The following is a 21,210-nucleotide window of genomic DNA, read 5'->3' on the forward strand; positions in this document are numbered from 1 at the left end:
GCTTGAAGCTAGAATATAATAATGGACTTGTGCAGCAGAGGAAAAACCTCTTGATCCGTTAGTTACATACACTTTGTGGAATTTAGATAAATGATACACTCTTTAGAAAAAAGAAGTACATACCTCATTGTTCTGATATTAACAACATTTTGGCCATATGTTGAAAGCAACAGCTTCCTCTGTAGTTCAGTATCTCTAAAACTCTCTGCTAATGACCAGACATTTCACTTGCATAATGTAAGGCAGTGTTTCCCAACCTTGGGCCTCCAGCTGTTGGACTACAACTCCCATCATCCCTAACTAGCAAGACCAGTGGTCAGGGATGATGGGAATTGTAGTTCAAAAACAGCTGGAGGCCCAAGGTTGGGAAACACTGATGTAAGGTAGCATGCCCTGCGCTACACATTTTTAATATGCTTTTTTTTGGCGGGGGGGGGGGTAACAGAGTGTTTTGCAACTTTGCTTCTTCCTTATGACCTCACCTAAACTAAGAAGGAATTCTTGGCCATGCCTTCTGAGTCTGCCACATGCCCAATTAGGAAACCTGTTTTTCAGTTTTTGTGATTTTAGTTTCAGAACAAAGATTCTGCCATGGGATTTGTCATTTTGAGACTTGTTGCTAGAAATAAATGCATCCTTTTTCATCAGCGGCTTGGTGTTTAAGGAAATGCAATACCTTAAATTAAAGCAGTGCATTTACATCAGTGGAATCTGATTGTGACCATGAGGAAATATATGGCACTGTTACAGCCTCGGTATAATCCCTTTAGATTAGTCTGTGGCAGTGCTTAGTGGATGCTTATTTTGAGGTGGCTGCCTTGCTTCTAACCATTACAATGGGTTTGCAATGCAGCTGCCTGTCGACCAGAGTTGTAGCACTTGTGAGTGTTGGGACTCCCCCCCCCCCCGCAGCCTTTTTAAAAATTATTTTTCACGTTACAGAAGCCTTAATCCCATGAGCTCACCTTTTAATAACAGGAAAGTGTATGCGCTCTCTTTGCCATGCTCATTGCCACTTGAGGGGTAACTCATTCCTGAGGAACATTCATAATGGAATTCAAGGCTGCTTTCCCGCCCCCCTTCCTCCTAAGGGTACTCACAGCTTGGTTTTTGCAGGTTGCTGTGAAGCATGCCATGTGGGTTCAAGGACACGCTCCCAGTTTAATGTGCACAGGCATGCTCCTGCTTGCGCTCTGATTGGCAAGGTTAACTCTGAGAGGCGCTGAGAGGCTGCAGCTTTTTAAACTGATTTGATTAGAACCACTACTTTATTCCCCTTCACTCCCCCTCCCCTAACCACTACCTCCTGATCCTTTTAACATTGGTCCAATAACCATTCACTCTGTCCCTCACCACCCCCTATCCTATTTTCATGCTGAATTTTGACATTTTATAAAATAGATTAAGAAGCTCTAGAGGAAGGATTTAGGCACTAATATATGTCTCCTGGGTGCATTGTTTTCTGAAACTGGCTAAAAGTGTGATTCCCTTTCCCTCATTTCCCTAGCAGTTTTCTGGTGCCACTGTGTCAGCACGCAGATTTCAGAGTGTATGGTGAACGGAGAGATGTATCCTGATCTCCCATTTTAAAATATATCTTTTTGTGATTTAGACCTCTGCAAAAGATTAGATTTTGGTCGTGGCCACTATGTGCTTTACGCTTCTTCCGATAAAGCTGTGCTGTGTGGGGGCTCCTTTTAACAAATCTTTGACTACTCCTGTCATGACTTCCTCACTGACTGCTTGCTTTTGTAATGTTGTCATGTTCATGACAGCATTTGAGACTGAACGTGTTCACATTTCCCCCTTGGTTGTTCCCAAACGTATTCTTCATGCTGAGTGTTTTTTATTATTTAAAAAAACTTCATGCCTATCAACAAATCCTCAAGCTATACTTTTCCGGACACCTAAAATTTTGTTAATTTCGGTAATCTGACTTCTGAGGAGATATGTATAGGATTGCGATCTTATTAAAAAGAACGTCAAAAGGTGCAGAAATAGAGAAGCCGTCCTAATGACATCCATACTGTGGAATCCCTTTACTTTACCATTTGAATTTAATCTAAGCTGCTATTACTGAGTCTGTAGTATGTTGCTGCAGGAATTTGTCTCTTAAGTGTTGAGGACAGCTAAGCTTGCAAAACTACTTCTAGTTGAAGTAGCACAAACAGTGTAGTGTAAACACAATCCCCTAACCAATTTATTAAATCCTGACATACTGCATTACTTAAGAGTTCTCAGGGAGAATTGAAGCCTTTCTGACTGGCTTCCGCATTGCGGGGAAATTTTTTAGTGACATTTAAAAGGTTTCTCTTGTGCTTCTTTTTTAATGGGATATATATAAAAAGGCTTGTTTTAGGCCAGCAAATGGGACGACAATCCAATTTCCCCTGATTCCATCAAGACACTCTCAAAGCATTAGCTCGTGCAGTTAAAACACAAACAAAAGCCCACATACTTGCTTGACCCTTTGCACCTGATAGCTCAGAAAAGTGGCTTGATGTGTAGGTATTTATTCACTGCTATATATACCTATGGCACTCAAGTACATTCGGAAGTGAAAATGAAGCTTAGTAGAGTGTTTCCATTTACAGGATCATGCTGACTATATGAAAGAGATTGGGGAAGCTTTTGATCAAGGTGGGTAGTCCTTGTCTTTCCAGACTCTCCTTTCCCAGGAAAAAGCCAGTGTGGTGTAGTGGTTAAGAGCGGTGGACTCGTAAACTGGTGAACCGGGTTCGCTTCCCCGCTCCTCCCCATGCAGCTGCTGGGTGACCTTGGGCCAGTCACACTTCTCCGAAGTCTCTCAGCCCCACTCACCTCACAGAGTGTTTGTTGTGGGGGAGGAAGGGAAAGGAGAATGTTAGCCGCTTTGAGACTCCTTCGGGTAGTGATAAAACGGGATATCAAATCCAAACTCCTCCTCCTCCTCCTCCTCCTCCTCCTCCTCCTCCTCCTCCTCCTCTTCTTCTTCTTCTTCTTCAGAGAGTTGGATGGGGGTGAAAGCCAGCTCAGGAAGCTATTAGAGCAGCCTTCACTAGCCAGTGCCCTCCAGCTATATGACCATGTGGTTGGGGCTGATTTGAGTTGTAGCCCAAAACACATGGAGGGCACCACGTTGGTTTGAGGAAGCTGCTGGGTCTCTGGGCCACATCTGAGATTTTAGTGTGTAATTTCAATAAATGCATGTGCTTAAAGGTCAGTTGTGACCAAGACATAAACGTTAGCTGTCTTTTTGAATATGATTTACTGGCTTGTATATGCATTTCAGAACGCGGGTGGCGCTGTGGGTTAAACCACATAGCCTAGGGCTTGCCGATCAGAAGGTCGGCGGTTCGAATCCCCGCAACGGGGTGAGCTCCCGTTGCTCGGTCCCAGCTCCTGCCAACCTAGCAGTTCGAAAGCACATCAAAGTTCAAGTACATAAATAGGTACCGCTGCGGCAGGAAGGTAAACGGCGTTTCCATGTGCTGCTCTGGTTTTACCAAAAGCGTCTTAGTCATGCTGGCCACATGACTCGGAAGCTGTCTGTGGACAAACGTCGGCTCCCTCGGCCTTTAAAGCGAGATGAGCGCTGCAACCCCAGAGTCGGCCACGACTGGACCTAATAGTCGGGGGTCCCTTTACGTTTATATGCATTTAGCCTCCCATCATGGAGAATCTCTCATAGGTCCAGTCCTGTGTCAGGCAGTGTGGGGCAGCCTGCTTTAAGGTGGCAGATTTGGCAATGTCATTAAAGGGCAGCAAATAGTAATGGTCGTTAATCTTTTCCCGTTATTGAGGGACATTTAAATTTTCTCCTAAAGGACACCAAAGTGCTGTGGCCTGTAACTGTTGTCTGTGGAGGCTGGTAGCCCATTTTTGCCTCAGGCATGTCCACCAAGTTTCCTTCTTGCCCATTACAGCCTTAACAATAATGGCTTCAATGTACCCTGTGCCACAGCAGTGATATCTAAGGCTTAGGGAGGAGAAACTTTACGCCAGAGCCCCTGCAAACCTTCATCAGTTATCCCTGTCACCAGGAAGAGCCAGGAGGTGCTGATTACCCATTGGTAGAGGATTTGAGGATGCTTCACCATCTAGAGCCCAGGGAGGGTTGTAGCTCAGCAATAGAAAACATGCCTTGCATGCACTAGGACTCAGGTTCAATCGCTACAACTCTTAAGTAGGGCTGGGAAGGTTCCCAGTCTGAAACTCTGGAGAGCAACTACCAGCCCTTGTACACAGTACTGAGCTAAATGGACCAGTTGCCTGACTTGAACTGAGCTGCTTCCTTTGATGCTACCCAGACATACATAGTCACTACAGAACTTTCTGGTGAAAGACCTGGGGACCCTTATTCACTGCCTTTCCCCTCTTGTTACATACCTATTACTTATTTTGGAAATTTCTGGGCATTTAAAAATAGCTAAGTGGTATATAATTTTCAATAAAACATAACAAAAAATCATGATATAAAAGCACTAAACATAAAAACACAAAACAGTAAAATGCACAGCAAAGGTTCAAAGATATTGGGGGGGGGATAAACTTAGGGGGCAAGAAACACATTGGTAAAAACATGTTTTCACAAGGTTCCTGAAACAGAATTTGGATTTTAGGTTATTAAGATTTTGCTAGATTTTTGAACCTTACACCGTGCCATGAGTTCTTGGGCACTTTATTAATAAAAATACATAGTGGCCACATTCAGATGTAACCATTCTTCCTTGCACTCTTCTCTTTCTCTTTATTCCTCTGAGAGCAAAAAAAGGGGCAGAGGAAGAGAATACAGATGGGAACTACAATATTTTTTGCTCTATAAGACTCACTTCCCACCCCCCTAAAAAGTAAGGGGAAATGTGTGTGCGTCTTATGGAGCGAATGCAGGCTGCGCAGCTATCCCAGAAGCCAGAACAGCAAGAGGGATTGCTGCTTCCACAGCACAGCGATCCCTCTTCTTGTTCTGGCTTCTGAGATTCAGATTTTTTTCCCTTATTTTCCTCCTCCAAAAACTAGGTGCGTCTTGTGGTCTGGTGCGTCTTATAGAGCGAAAAATACGGTATCTTGTTTTCTGGATAGGTCACTTCCTGGTTCACACTGAGAAGCTCTTTTTTCAGTGTCCCCAGAGATGGAAACGAGGGCTGCCTATGGAAATCAGTGCACAAATCTTAAGACTTTTGATGTCACTGGAACTGGACACAAGTGTGTCCACCACCAGGCCCTCTCAAAAATCCAGAGAGGCCCAGGCCACTTCCAGTTATTAAAGCCCATAATAAAATAAAAAAATGAACAAGACCTAAAAACACTTAGATTATAATACTTTACTATTTGAAGCACCATATTATTAATCTCTATTGCCACTCTGGGCCTCTTTTGTGAGGAAGGCTGAAAGATAAATTTTAGAAAATAAAAATAATAAATTTCAACACGCAGCATATCTGGAATAAACAAACAAAACCAGAACAATCCGGATCTTGTGCTGTAACTCAGTAGCATTGGGCCTTTTGTGAAACCAGGTTAAGGATGGGTACTTGCACAGTTGTGCCCTGCTACTAGCAGACTGTAGGTTTTATAAATACATACAGAAATAATTAAAATCTAAGGGGTTTAGAAGGGGTAATCTCCTTTCAATAATCTCTGCCACAAAGCCTGTAAAGTCACTGCTGGCAGAGAGCCCAAATCGGACCGGCTGTTGGATATCAGGATAGCACGTGCGGCTCGGAGTCCAGAGAGATTAAGTGAAATCACTGGCCCATCAGGCAGATATGAGGCTCTAGAATATGATCTTCACTGCCTAAAGTGAAACCTCATCTAGGACACCATTCTTGCACCAAAGAGCAGATCAACGTTCAGCTGATAGAAAGGGATGGGTTGGGGGGGGAGAAGAAAGGGATGGGAAAGAAGAGAAGAAACCATGCGCTGAAAGGCAGTAAGGAATCCTGGAATGAATTCAGGTAGGCTCCTGCTGTATGAAATCCTACATCTCCAGTTGTGAAAACAAATATAGCAAATTTTAAACATATTTTTATATAGCTTCTTGAACCATGCCCCAGCTCGCCTAATTAAAACAAATTCAAATTAGAAAATACTATTAAAATGGGTGGCATGTTATTAAATATCTCATTCTACTACTGAATAAAACAGCCATCATTCACTACATTTATCTGATGGATGTCTGCCAGAGATGGCTTTGGAAGAAATCAGATTCATCGTACCTGTGATTTATCAGATTGTTCTGCGTGATTCCTTAAAAGATGGTGCTTTCTTCTTTTGCCAACCTGCTGCTTTTGCAGACTCCAAAAAGGCTATTTAAGTTTGGCTCTTTAGGAAGATCTTTAGTGAATTACTATTTTTATTCTTGGCTTAGTAGTTACATCAGCACTTCCCATACTCGTTATAGCTGAAGCACCTGTATATTCCGAACTAAAACTGGAAGTAAAATTCACTCCAAAATGTAGTTCAGAATGTGTCAGTTACTGTACCATTTCCTATGTTCCTATTGGAATGTGGACAAGCCTACCAGAGTAGCAACTCATGCACAAAGGCAGCAGGTAGACATACATAATTTACATACATAATTTAATTTGTATGATGCCTTTCCATAGTTCAAACCATGTTCAAGTCGGCATAAACCATAAAAAATACATACAAAAATTGCAAACTCTTGTCTTAAAAATCATATCCTTCATGTTATTCCTATTCTTCCTCCATCCGTTAGGGATGTCCATTGTCAGCATAGAGGCAGGATATTAGGCAGCCAATACTGTATCTCAGATGATCTTGCCCATACTTGGTTTATTAAATTAATATATTTATAACCTGCTTCTCCCTCTAGTTGAGATGCAAGATGGCTTACAACTTAAAAAAATCAATGATAAAATACAGAGTGATAAAAACAAACTAGTTACAGATAGGTAGCCGTGTTGGTCTGCCATAGTCAAAACAAAACAAATTCCTTCCAGTAGCACCTTAAAGACCAACTAAGTCAGTTCTTGGTATGAGCTTTCGTGTGCATCTCAATGTATCTGAAGAAGTGTGCATGCACACGAAAGCTCATACCAAGAACTGACTTAGTTGGTCTTTAAGGTGCTACTGGAAAAAACAAACTAGTTAAACTGGTCAAAAACTAGAAAATATTTTGATTGACTTGAGAGGTGTTGCTCATGCACCTACTGGGAAGATCAGTGACATTGGCGAGCACAAAAGAAAAGGTCTTTTCGGTGGTGGTCCACAGCTGTGGAACTCCTTCCAAATGATTTACACCTTGTTCAGGCATTTAAGGGAAAGCCCCAAAGACCTTTTTCTTCACTGCTACCTTCAGTTAACGTTTTGAATGACTTAACCAGAGCAACTTTGTTTAGTAGTACAGTGATACCTCCTTTTGCGGACGGGATCCTTTCTGGAGGTCCGGTCAGATCCTGAGGTTTCCACAACCGTGCGCATGGCGGTAGACTGCTGCTGTGCATGCAGCAAAACACTTCCAGGTTTGCTGCTTTGGCAACCCGAAGTTTACGTTACCTGAGGGTAACGTAAGCTGAGATGCTACGGTATATATACTCTTCTGATGTGCCCACATAGCCAATGTTTCTGTATCATTTATTTTGCTGTACATTGCTTTAGGAGGGCATGTCTAAAATATGCAACTTACAAAAAAGCTTTTAATTAAAATTAGGCAAATAGATACCCTGTGTGAGGACTCAGTGGCTAGACATTGCTCACAGCCAAGGGCTTAGCAATTGCCAAAAGGACAGTCGGGAACGTCTCCAGCACCCCTGCCAGACTGGCTAGCAAGCCACACTATGGTTGCCTTTCCCTGTAGGGTTTACTTGCTTGAGTAAGAAATTTACAGGTACAGTTCCAGCAACTCAGTTGAACTGCAGATTACGACCTGTCCAAGCCTTTTGCACCCCTCTCCTCTTGACTCATCAAGCTCCCTCCCTAACCCAGCAACCTTTCCCTCAAACTCACCACTTCCCAGGTTTGGTTTTGCTGTGAGAGATCACAGCCAAGGATAATTGATGAGGTACCCATCCGTTCCTACAGGTGGATAATTCTGTTGTGGCAGAGCATAATTACCCAGCTACAGAGCAGACTGATTGGAAAGAGGCAAGGCCAGAGCACTGACTCATGAGGAGACTGGGTCCTTTAGTCTAACAGGAGCCTTTCTTCAATTTGTATCTCACAGTACCCTACTGTGCAGAGTTTGGAAATTACATAGTTATAAGAGCAGATGCTGTACTGTTTGTTTTATTTTTAAACTACAGTGGTACCTCGGGTTAAGTACTTAATTCGTTCCGGAGGTCTGTACTTAACCTGAAACTGTTCTTAACCTGAAGCGCCACTTTAGCTAATGGGGCCTCCCACTGCCGCCACGCCGCCGGAGCACAATTTCTGTTCTCAACCTGAAGCACTATTTCTGGGTTAGCAGAGTCTGTAACCTGAAGCGTATGTAACCCGAGGTACCACTGTAAACACATTCCCCTAGCCGGGGCTTAAATGAGGCCAATTTTCTCTCTCATCCTCCCTGGTTTAATCACATCCTCCCTGGTTTAATCACATAGGTCCTGGAAGTCAGTGAGCATCAGTTCACTTTGGACCATTTTGGATTTTTAAAATGCATTTCCTTTTAATTTACAACTTTCGTGCTTTTACTCATCAGGGAACCCTCTAGTATGCAGAAACCATTCCCTTATTTTTGGTGGCTTTGTTTCACTTCCAAATTGATAAGCATGAGACTACTCAAATTCAGTATTAAGGACTGCCAGGAAACTGAAAGATTGCAATGTATCCCTAGTTGCTGAGGGCTCTGTACCATTCACTTCTTTTGCATGAAGCACAAAAGGGTTTGAGTAAAGCTAGAAGGGGGAGATGCTGAAGGGAAAACAAGTGACTGTTTGAATAAAGCAGGGATGTGGAAACACTGAAGTTTTAACGAAAATATCTTAACAAGGTGAAATAGTAGAGATGGATACAATAGAGAAGCTAACACCTAAAAGCTTACACAACAGAGCCTTTCCAGACTCTTAATGTATAGTACTGAAACATTGCTTTAAACTGTTGCTCCCCCTTCAGTGTCATCCCCTGCTAACTCAACCCAAACTTCTGTTATTTTCAACCACTGCTTTTCCCCTGTCACTGTTCTCTCTTCCCACTCCCATGCCTGTCCTTCACTTTTGCTTCCCTACCCTACTCTGAATTCATGCAATTCCAGGGTTGTATTGAGGCGCTGTAAATCCTCTAATGAAAGCTATGTGATGGCATTATTATATTTTTACCATATAGAGAGATAAGCTAGCTAGGGTGGCTAGTCTGTACTCGCCTGAGAGGATTACCCATTGAGCTCAATGGAGTTATATAGGAAAAGGCACATAGAGGATTGCACTGCACACTCCTACAGCTTTCAGCTTTTCTCTTGACTCACTGTCCTCCTGATTGTCTCCTTGATTATCCTATATCGAATCCTGTAAACTATTTATTTTAGACAGACACAGAGTAATAAATGCTTTCCATGTTTCTAATGTTACTCTTGACACACACAAACACACTTTCTCTCTTTTTGAAATTTCACATAACTTGAAAGTCTTGAAAGACCTACATTGGCTCCCAGTACGTTTCCAAGCACAATTCAAAGTGCTGGTGTTGACCTTTAAAGTCCTAAACGGCCTCGGCCCAGTATACCTGAAGGAGCGTCTCCACCCCCATTGTTCGGCCCGGACGCTGAGGCCCAGCGCCGAGGGCCTTCTGGCGGTTCCCTCATTGCAAGAAGCAAAGCTACAGGGAACCAGGCAGAGGGCCTTCTCGGTAGTGGCACCCGCCCTGTGGAACGCCCTCCCATCAGATGTCAAAGAGATAAACGACTACCTGACATTCAGAAGGTATCTGAAGGCAACCCTGTTCAGGGAAGTTTTCAATGTGTGACATTTTAGTGTATTTTTGGTCTTTGTTGGAAGCCACCCAGAGTGGCTGGGGAAACCCAGCCAGATGGGCAGGGTACAAATACTAAATTTTTATTATTGTTATTGTTATTGTTATTGTTATTGTTATTTCAGTCTTGCATCAAATGGTAGAGCTGATGTGACAAAGTGTATTTGGGATGTTTGGACTGGGCTCAGATCCCCTTTGGCCCATGAAGCTCACTGGGAGGGCATAGCTTAAACTACCACAGAGGGTGGTTGTGAGGATAAATAAGAATAACAACAGCTGGGATTCTGAGAGCTAGTTAAACTCATTCAAGGGGCTGTGCAGATGCTACAGTTCTTTTTAAGGACTTCCAGTGCCTATTTATATTTAAGAAAAGCTTAAATATTACGTCAGCTGGGGGAAGCAAAATCTCTAGTACATATAGTTAGCTGAACCATTGTTGAAATGAATATAATGTTATGTTTGAAAATACAGGTCTCCAGACCCGTACTGCGTTGAAAGGGTTAAATTTCCAAGCTGTAGCAGCAGATTGTGTTTTCCTTCTATGATCTGGGCTGACAAGACATCAGTATTCTATTCATCTGTTGGGAATTAGGCTGTTAATCCAATCAATGACTCTTGAGTGAGCTGCGGCCTGCCTCCCCACTGGGGAACAATCGGATCAGACGGCAGATTGTTTAAGAGCACAACGCTGTTCCAGTGTCAGGTGGAATTCTTGAGCGTTCCCTGGTGAATTGGAGCTGGGGGAAACTGTCTCAGACCATTTATCCTGCTCTTTAAATAACCAGGTACCTGCCTCATCCATACTAAAGCGATAAGCAATTGGGGAAGGCAGAAGGGAGCCAGTGACTAAAATGCTGCAAAAGGGGCTGCAGGAAATGGAAGAGGGGCTTCAGATTTAAGGCTCCCTGTTCATTAAGCATGTTAAAGAAAGTGATCGCCTTGATGTCCTGAACAGATCTTGGGGGTAGGAGGGGAGGGGCTGGCAGCCTTACACGCTTTGGTTGCCATGAGAATTTCCTTTTGGAATTGGAAAGGCGAGATATAAATCTCGCAGGAAATAAACATTTGGTATAGCACAATTGTCATACAGCTTGGATCCTTTATGTTTTAGAGAACTTGGTGCTTTTTGGGGGGAGGGGGTGAATTATCAGCTTAGATTGCACCACATCAGGTGCCTGTTGATAAAATGTTTGCATTTGAAATGTTGCTTAAGAAGGAGCTAGCTAGTTCCTCATCCGTTGAATGTAGTTTCGATACGCTGATAGGTCCGAATATGTGAATTTAACCTCCCTGCACAGAAACAGGTTTAATTAGGACACACAGAGAACTCCTTTGAAGGCGCATTATGTTTTCCAACTGCTGAAGCCCTGCCAGCTATCTCTGTTTCAGACTACCTGGAAACCACTTCTGTGTTCTTCAGAAGAACAGCAGAGTTTAAGTGTAATAAATGAAGTACAATATAGGAACCCCTGCCATCTGGGCAGCCCACTTCTCTTTTCCCTTAGTCACATTTGTGGATTCCCAAATGAGTCCTCTGAATAAGTAGGCAGCTGAGGAGGCAAGGCTATGTAGATGAAGAAGACTGAATCTGCATAAAGTCAGACAGCTGTTCTTGCCGGTTGCCAGGTGGCAAAGTCCAACAAGGGTGTATATGCACTTGGATCAAGTTGAAGAATCTCCTAATCTCCACCTACCTTCTGATTTTGTTTCCTCTGAGATTCCTGGCTCCCCTCTGAACGCGGAGAGTCATGGAGGAAGGAGAGTCCTTCCTTTTCATATGTGCCCCACCAGCTGCATCTGTTTCCTAGTTCCCTTGATTTCTTTGCGAATAAGGCTCTGCTTAGTGCCAAGGAAATAACTTCAGGCTGCTGTACAGTGGTACCTCGCAAGACGAATGCCTCACAAGACGAAAGAGTTTTCCGTTTTTTGAGTCGTTCCGCAAGACGAATTTCCCTATGGGCTTGCTTCGCAAGACGTTTCGTCTTGCGAGTTTGTTTCCTTTTTCTTAAAGCCGCTAAGCCAGTGTGGTGTAGTGGTTAAGAGCGGTAGACTCGTAATCTGGGGAACTGGGTTCGATTCCCTGCTCCTCCACATGCAGCTGCTGGGTGACCTTGGGCCAGTCACACTTCTCTGAAGTCTCTCAGCCCCACTCACCTCACAGAGTGTTTGTTGTGGGGGAGGAAGGGAAAGGAGAATGTTAGCCGCTTTGAGACTCCTTCGGGTAGTGATAAAGCGGGATATCAAATCCAAACTCTTCTCTTAATAGCCGCTAAGCCGTTAATAGCCGCTAATAGCCGCTAAGCCGCTAATAGCCGTGCTTCGCAAGACGAAAAAACCACAAGACGAAGAGACTCGCGGAACGGATTAATTTCGTCTTGCGAGGCACCACTGTATCTTGCTCCCTACCTCCTAGGTGTCCAGTATAAGGTAGCTGTCCACCATCTCCCTGACCAATTCACTGCTTCCCTTATGACTGCCCTCTTTCTCTGCTCTGTTAACAAAACAAATCAACTTTCCTCCAGCACCAGCCTTTATAGCAGAGGCTCAGAAAGCCAGCAATGAAACACTAACATTTAAAAAAGAATTCAGGAAGCTACAAACGAATTAGCCTGCAGTCTTTTCCTAGATAGAAGTCATTAATCACCTATCTTTTAAAGTTCTGTGTCTAGTTATAGACATTATACTCCACTTTTCACCCAGAGTGACTTTCTATAAAAATAGCACAGTCCTCAGGCTTACCTTCTAAAAAACATGACACATAAGGAAAAAAGAATGGGGGAAAGGAGAACAAGCAAACTCAGACACTAAATTCTTAATGGTATAAGGTGCTTACATTAATGCCTTTGGATGGAGGTGGGCTGTTCATTTCAAAAACAAGCATTGGTGGCCCCTGAAAACTGCTGATCATTGATCCTTGTGGTACAATGGGTCACTGTGTCTGGTAACCCGAAGGTTGGTGGTTTGAGCCCAGCCAGGGTGGGCTGTGGGCAGGATCCCTGCATTGCAGAGGGTTGGACGAGATGAGCCTCTGGGTCCCTTTCTACTCTACAGTTCTACGATACTATTCTTCCTGAAAGTGACTGTAATGCAGCTGGAAATTGCTGATATAACAGGGTGGGGTCTAGCTGAAATCTGTTCTTCATCATCATCATCATCATCATCATCATCATCTGTTGGCTTCTTGTCAATCCCATTGCATCATATAGGTTCACAGGTGCTCAGTTGATGCAGTCACCCCTGCAACAGATGGTCTTGCTACTCTTTGTCACAAGGCAGGAGGAACTGGTGACCTCTGTCAGTGGCGAGGAGGAGCCCAGCTGGTGAGAGTAGCAGTGAATGAAGATGGGAGTCCCACACTGGCTGTTGCTTCTTCTTTTCCTCAAGGACAGATGGAACAACAAATATGGATAAGACTGATCTGGTTAGATATTATATACATGGACTTTAAATAAGCCTTTGACATGTCCCTTATTAAAGTAAACTTGGGAGTCATGGGATAAGAAGGTAGCTCCTCGTAGGTATTAGTAGTAGTTTAAACAACTCCAAACAGAGCATAAGATGAAATTGACATTTCTCACAAACCAGGAGAGTAAGAACTAGGATCTTCCAAGGATCTGTATTAGGTGTTTGGTTTCTTCACAAATGATTGGAGTCAAGGTGAAGTAGTGAGATGATCAAGTTTGCTTCCGATCCTAAATTAATGTAGTTTTTGTGGAAGGAGTGTGCTTTCTCATTTTCTCTAATAGGACTCAAAGGGTGATTATCGGAGAGGCTATGTCAGCTTCTTGCAGTTGACATGTAAGTTTCTTCACTGTTTGGTGCTATCACTAATGTCTAGCTCCCATATGAGACCATCCATTGCTTTGTATTTGGGTGTCATGACACCGAGCTCTCTGTATTTTAAACAAAGTATTCAGAAGTGGCGATCTGCAAAGGTATTTGGAGAATGCGGTTAAAAACCAGAGAAAATTCCAGTGATGCTGGTAAAGTCTCTGAGACTTTATCTGATCACATAAAGTGCCTGGGGGATTCCTGGATCCAGCACTGCCCTTCCACTGTAATAACTCCTCAGGGCAACTTGTTGCTGCAAATGCATCCTTTCTTCCTGTACTAGTAAGAAGGTTTCTTCTCTAGTAGGACCTTGTTCCTATCTTCTTTTTCCACCTATGATGGGACTGCCAGCAAATGAGCAAATTACTCAGATATCTTATTCCAACTTCACTGCAGATTTGTTTACTAAATCTATGGGACAATCAACTGCAGGGGTTCAACTCTCAGGAGCTCTTGACGTGGATTCTGGTGCCCACCAGAACTTAACTTGCTCCAAATAGAAAAACCTTACAGGACTTGCAGCTTCCACCTTGGTATAAAAATGTGGCATTTAGCACAAGTTGAAAAGATAACTCATAAATTACGTGTCACAAAATGCTCAGAGGATCCTAAAAAAACCTACGGTGTTTGGTGGGATTTTAGCATATATAAAAAGGTAAAGGGACCCCTGACCATTAGGTCCAGTCGTGACCGACTCTGGGGTTGCGGTGGTCATCTCGCTTTATTGGCCGAGGGAGCCAACGTACAGCTTCCGGGTCATGTGGCCAGCATGACTAAGCTGCTTCTGGCGAACCAGAGCAGCACACGGAAACGCCGTTTACCTTCCCGCTGGAGCGGTACCTATTTATCTACTTGCACTTTGACGTGCTTTCGAACTGCTAGGTTGGCAGGAGCAGGGACCGAGCAATGGGAGCTCACCCCATCACGCTGTTTAACCCACAGCGCCACCCGCGTCCCTTTTATCATATATATCGTACAACAAATATACACAGGACTCCTTATTCACAGTATAACGTGAAATTTGACTCCTAATGGTCTTAAGTACTCAGCCACAGACCCTAGGGCTTGCTGATCAGAAGGTCGGCGATTCGAATCCCCGCGTTGGGGTGAGCTCCAATTGCTCGGTCCCTGCTCCTGCCAACCCAGCAGTTCAAAAGCATGTCAAAGTGCAAGTAGATAAATAGATACTGCTCCGGTGGGAAGGTAAATGGCGTTTCCGTGTGCTGCTCTGGTTCACCAGAAGCAGCTTAGTCATGCTGGCCACATGACCCGGAAGCTGTCTCCAGACAAACGCTGGCTCCCTCGGCCAGTAAAGCGAGATGAGCACCGCAACCCCAGAGTCGTTTGCAACTGGACTTAACAGTCCGGGGTCCCTTTACCTTTATCTTTCTTTGACTCGCTTCAATAAAAATTAAAGTTAAAAAAAGAAAGAAACACAGTGGTACCTCGGGATGCAAACTGGATCCGTTCCGGGACCCCGTTCATATCCAGAAGTAAACATAGCTAGAGACGGCATATCTGCGCACACACGCGTCGATTTTCGCCGCTTCTGCGCATGTGCATGATGTCATTTTGAGTGTCTGCACATGCACGAGCAGCAAAACCCGGAAGTAACGCGCTCCGTTACTTCCAGGTTGTCGCGGAGCGCAACTCGAACACGCTCAACCCGAAGCACATTCAACCTGAGGTATGACTATGTCAGTGTAGCAGTGCTTTAATTATCTGGTGCTGAGAGTGGAGAGCAAGATTCCTAAAAATTATTTTGTTCCTGCATTGTGCTGGCCTCCCTCTTACTCCTTGCAGTATTTTAGTTTTGGCGTTAACCATTGTCAAATAAATGAGATCAAAGATTCCCATGTTTTATGTTTTCACCCTGGTTGTAGTTCACATGAATATCCATTATTTCTTCCATCGGGAGTTATTTATGAAACCTTCATCTTTTAATTGTCCTTAGGTCCACACTCGTGGGCAACAGCAGATTACATGGAACCTAATAAGGAAACTATTAGGAATGGAGGAGAAATTTGGTTTGGTTCCCATTTTAAATCCAGACCTGCCTAATTCATTCTTCCCCACAAAATGTGTGGATAAATCTTCAAAAGTTTTCACTTATCTAAAATTTGCAATGCTGTTCTCCAAACAAAAAACATGGTACCAAGCAAGCGGAGGGGAAAGTATGTATAAAAATGCATGCATTGGTGAAAATTGTTTGCAAAATTGTGCATTTTATGAGAAATCCTCCCTTAAATTTGGATGAATTTTCATGGCAGCTTTTTTACAAAGAAAAATCACAAACTGATACAGAAATGTGTTAGACTAAAGACTGGAACAATGAGAAACTAAACTTGACAGATTCATCTATCCCTAGAAGCCATGTTTGTTTGTTTGCTTGTGAGTTGCTGTTAATTTAATGTGATGTAAGGCAACAGAAGCTTCATATTGCCAGCCATCTTTAAAATGGATGACAGTTTGAGAGCTGATGCGAACAACTTATTGGATGCGCTTCCAAGATCGGTGTAATGCAAGAACTCGGCCTCGGTATGGACATAATGACTCCTAGTGTGAAGAAATGTGAAATATAAAATCATGATCAATTAACCATTTCCCCCATATTTCAGTTGTCCTTAGTTCTTGTTGATAGGTACAGCCCCAAATGAGCTACATTTAGGCAGTAATTCATGCTGGAACAGAGCAGAGTATAAATAACTGTGGCAAATATTCCCTCTTCTTGCTTAGTAACTTGAAATGAAACTTAATTATCTTGCTCAATTTCCAAGAAAAAAAGATCAAATGTTGTCACTCTGTTCCATTTGCTTATTTATAGGTGCATTTTTACAGTAGGACTGGAAATTTCCCGCAGTAGTTGCCCAGAGACAATTTATCAGGGCTACACATGGAAAACTGTGTTGCTGCACTATTCCACGCTTTTTTAAACATAAAAAACCCTAATGTGAACAACCTCTTGCATTCCAAAAGTTTAGGGCAATTTAGGGATATTTATATAATCCATTTTGTGTAGTGGTACAGTGCTAGCATGCATGAATCTGAAGAGCTTAGTTTTTGTGTGACTTGCTTTCTTGTGGGCCAATGAGCCTTTCAGGAAGACCAGTAGAATTATGTAGGTGACAATCATGTTATTTCCTTTCAACTGAAGTGGTGACACTTACTTAGGGCACTCTTCTCCTAATGAGTTTTCATGCTGAAATTTCTAAGGATTAAGAATTAGATTTTCTCACTCTGGAGTTGAGCAGAGTCTCTGTCCAGCACGCAGTAGATAGGTGCCCATTAGACACGGAATTTCGGGCAGTAAAATCCAAGGATGTAGCTCTCTGTAGGCAGTTGGAAATCCTTAATGGGCATTTCTGTAGCAGCCTCTTCAGCTTTGCTAGATTAAAATTTTGTCATGTGGAGAATATATATGATCGCTAACACAGCACAAACTCTTTAGCTAGCATTCAGCTTCATGCGAACCCTTGATAGTAATCTTTTATTACTGTTCCGGATTCAGTGTTCTCTTAGAAGGTTGCTTCGATGCAGGAGAAGGGTGTCTGACCCAGCAGTCACAAGTAGCAACAATGCTAAATGGAGAAGCATGAAGGGGTCACTGCCATAGGTAGCACATAGGTATAGCACAAAAGAATGGGGCGGGGGAGGCATTCACCTGAAGGGGCTCATTCTTTACCACTGCTTATGGTGTCTGCTGCTCTGCAGCAGTAGCTGATCAGGGGTAGATGCTAAAGACTCCTCTGGTTCAAGGGCCTTGGTCCTTGCCTGGTGGTGGAGGCTTTTCATATTTGTTACAAAAGCCAAAGGGAACTTACCTTCTTCGACGTACAAAGCTAACCTTTCCAGTGAAAACAAAACAAATTCCTTCCAGTAGCACCTTAAAGACCAACTAAGTCAGTTCTTGGTATGAGCTTTCGTGTGCATGCACACTTCTTCAGATACACACTGTATCTGAAGAAGTGTGCATGCACACGAAAGCTCATACCAAGAACTGACTTAGTTGGTGTATCTGAAGAAGTGTGCATGCACACGAAAGCTCATACCAAGAACTGACTTAGTTGGTCTTTAAGGTGCTACTGGAAGGAATTTGTTTTGTTTTGACTATGGCAGACCAACACGGCTACCTATCTGTAACTTTCCAGTGAGCATATGGCCACAGGTGTAATAATTTTAGAGTTTTATTCCCTTGCGTTTTTACCATCGGCACTTACTATTTATTATTTAGCAGGATTTATATACCCGTTAATCATCAAAACTTTTAAGCTGTTCACTTCAGGTTAATAGAATTGCATCTGTTTTATTGTATGTACTTTTCGTACAATGGGAAATCGACCATAGTTCCTTCCATGATCTGTAGCGCTTTTATCCAGTATAAAATATAGTAACCAGCTTTTTTGTGCTGAGTGGCAAGTTGCAGGGTGCCCAGCTCCCAGTCTGGTGTGATCATATGATGCAAAGTCAAGTTCCAGCAAAGACAGAACAGAGTCCAAAGGTCAAGAGGTGAGGGAATAGCCAAAACTGGACAAGTCAGCTTCCAGAAAAGGTAGACTAGGATTCATAAGAACATAAGAAAAGTCTGCTGGATTAGGCCAGTGTCTCATCTATTCTAGCAACTTATCACAGCGGCCAGCCAGGTGCCCATAGGAAGCCTGCAAGCAGGATTCAAGCACAAGAGCACTTTCCCCTCTTGTGGTTTCCAGTTAGTATTCGGAATCATTACTACCTCCCAACTGTGGAAGCTGAGCATAGCCATCACAGCTAGAAGCCATCAGTAGCTCTCTCCTCCATGAATTTGTCTAATCCTCTTTTAAAGCAATCTAGGTTAGTGGCCATTAGTGCCTCCTGTAGGAGTGAGTTCCATAGTTTAACTATACACTGTGTAAAGAAGGTACTTTAAAGAGCCTAAGACAGCATTGTGAAGGCTGAGATTTGAGAACTGCTGAAGTGGGGCACAGTAGGGGTCAGAAGTCAGAGCAAGTGCAAGAACAAGAGCTGTTTGACAGTGGAACGGACTCCCTTGGGAGGTGGTGGACTCTTCTTCCTTGGAGGTTTTCAAGCAGAGGTTGAATGGCCATCTGTCAGGGATTCTTTAGCTCTGATTCCTGAATTACAGGGGGTTGGACCAAATGACTCTTCCAAACCTACAGTTCTGTGGTTCTATGAAATTAGGCAGATGTGATAATCTGAGAGAAGAAAGTAGGGCCAAAGTATCAGAGTCTTCGCCCTCAAGATGAAATGTGCAGACAGAGGGATGGGCTTTGATACCAAGGGTTTATAGAGCCTAATGAGGAGGGAAAGGCCTGTGCTGACAGTGTTCAGGCATGCTGGTACTGTAGTCTGGACCAGTGTCGTTCATCCTTGGGTCCCCAGATGTTGTTGAACTAGAGTGCCCATCATCTCTGACCATTGAATTAAACTGGCTGGGAAATAACAGCACCTAGAGGGCCCCAGGTTGATCTAAATGGCACCCTTGATGCCAAAAGCTTGTCTGGCTAAGAAGATGGTCGAAACAGAGCAGCACTGAGGGAAGAAAACAAAAATAAAAACAATACTGAAAGTTCAGTCTTTATAGACATGTAAAGGCTTAGGAAAACCAAAATACCCAACAAATTTTGGTGATTGATAATCATCCACTGGGGCTCAAGATTAAGGTTCTATCTCCTATCAGAGTGCTTTGAGTTCAAAAGGACTTGCTTCCAGATAAGTATGTACAGGTGGTGACCATTTCGTTCCTGGCACCCACGCATGTCCATGGAGTGTGCATAACCATGCTCTGCCCTGCCCCTGTTCCGCCCTCTTCTGGGTCCAAAAGGACCTGTGTGTCATTGATCTCTTGTCAATTGGACGTACCTAAAATGCCCACTGGCTGTATTGGATTGAAGCCTAAGACGATTATTGTTCATAAATGTGTCTTCCAACTCCTCTTTGAGGCTTTGCCTCTTGTTTTGCTTCATTCAGACCTGTAAGTGAACCAAGTTCTGATGGTGAGGAGGTTGTTTCAAGACCCATGTTAATGTAAGGTCGCACAACCCAGCACCTTGCAACCTATTCTATGAATGTTGAGCTTGAGGCTGTGGTTCAAAGATCTGTTTTAGCACCGGTGGGTCAGTGGGTATCAAGTGCCAAGTTGCAGGGAACCCTGCTGTCTGTCTGGGGGGGGGGGGGGCTGAAGCAAGAACCTGGTGTGAGGCCTTGGGTTCAGCTCTACCACACAGGTTTCAATTACTGTTTAGCCAAGAAGGAGGCAGGGGCTCTTTAACAGCCAATGTGTAAGAGCATGGGAGAGCAAAAAGTTATCCTAGTCCCCACAAAAGCTGGGGCTGCTCCAGCTACAGTACTGCATCACCTGTGTTGCTTGTGTCACTTGAGTTTAAGCAGATCTGTTTGTCACTATCACCCACGTTGAAAAGATAAGGATTCAGCTAAAATCATCTCTACTGTAAATTTTAGCTGCAGATTTTGTATCTCATTAAACAAATTATGCACAGGAATGTAAGTCAAGTGGCATTTTATTTTGTTTTTTTATATTTTACACCCTGTTGTTCAATCAGGAAAAGAATTCACAGGACAGTTTACAGAGACAGTCAAAACCTATAAGCAATAAAGTCTATAAAATGATAAACCGTAACAATAAAGCATGCCAGCATGAATAAATTCTTTTAAGTGCCTGCAATAATAAAAAGATGTTGGTGTCAAAAAGAGAACAAACTTTGTGCCAGATGAGTCTCTCTGGGGGAAGAGTTCCAAAGATGGGATGCCTCTATTGGAAAAAGTCTAATCCTGGCTTCCTCAACCTTGGCTCTCCAGATGTTTTCAGCCTACAACTCCCATGATCCCTAGCTAGCAGGACCAGTGGTCAGGGATGCTGGGAATTGTAGTCTCAAAACATCTGGAGGGCCGAGGTTGAGGAAGCCTGGTCTAATCTCTTGAGCCTTGGGGGATCACCATTAATATGAAGGCAGGCCCTTGTGAGGAAAGGTGATCCATAAGGGACTTGGGTCCCAAAATGTTTAGGGCTTCAAAGGTTAAAACCAGCACTCTCAATTGCTCATAGAAACAGACAGGGAGCCAGTGAAGCTGTTCTCAATGTGGCATGGAGATGTTCCCTGTACGATTATACCCAAGAAGTAGAGAAAATCATGCCTTTCTTTTAAAATGCATATGTGTGGATAAAACTAAATCTAGTTCTCTCTTTTCCCCCCAGGATGATGAAGGCCAAACAGCATTGCATTACGGTAAGCAGTGAGTGAGCATATTTGCCTATTAACCTACATTATCTGGTAGAGTAAATAAATGATACCCAAGACAGCTACATGTAACAGAAGTAAAGGCCTGCTTAGCAACTTGTAATAAGTTGTTCAAACCAGGAAACATTGCTTTCCAAGCTGTGACTCGTTAAGTTTGTCTCTCTTAAGCCTGCTACAAAGTGAATACTAATACTGCATGAATGAGGGAAATGGCTTCAAA

At 43.3% G+C, this 21,210-nt stretch overlaps 1 protein-coding gene across 1 annotated transcript in view; it reads left to right on the top strand.

Annotated features, from left to right (window-relative positions):
* ACBD6 (acyl-CoA binding domain containing 6) overlaps positions 1–21,210 on the top strand; it is a 100,211-nt gene that overhangs the window by 70,423 nt on the left and 8,578 nt on the right. The window contains exon 7 of the mRNA XM_081865184.1: positions 20,948–20,978. Coding sequence (XP_081721310.1) covers positions 20,948–20,978 — 31 coding nt within the window. The remainder of the gene's footprint in view (positions 1–20,947; positions 20,979–21,210) is intronic.

This window comes from Podarcis erhardii, assembly GCF_964252035.2.
Source record: "Podarcis erhardii genome assembly, chromosome: 6".
NCBI lineage: Eukaryota > Metazoa > Chordata > Lepidosauria > Squamata > Lacertidae > Podarcis > Podarcis erhardii.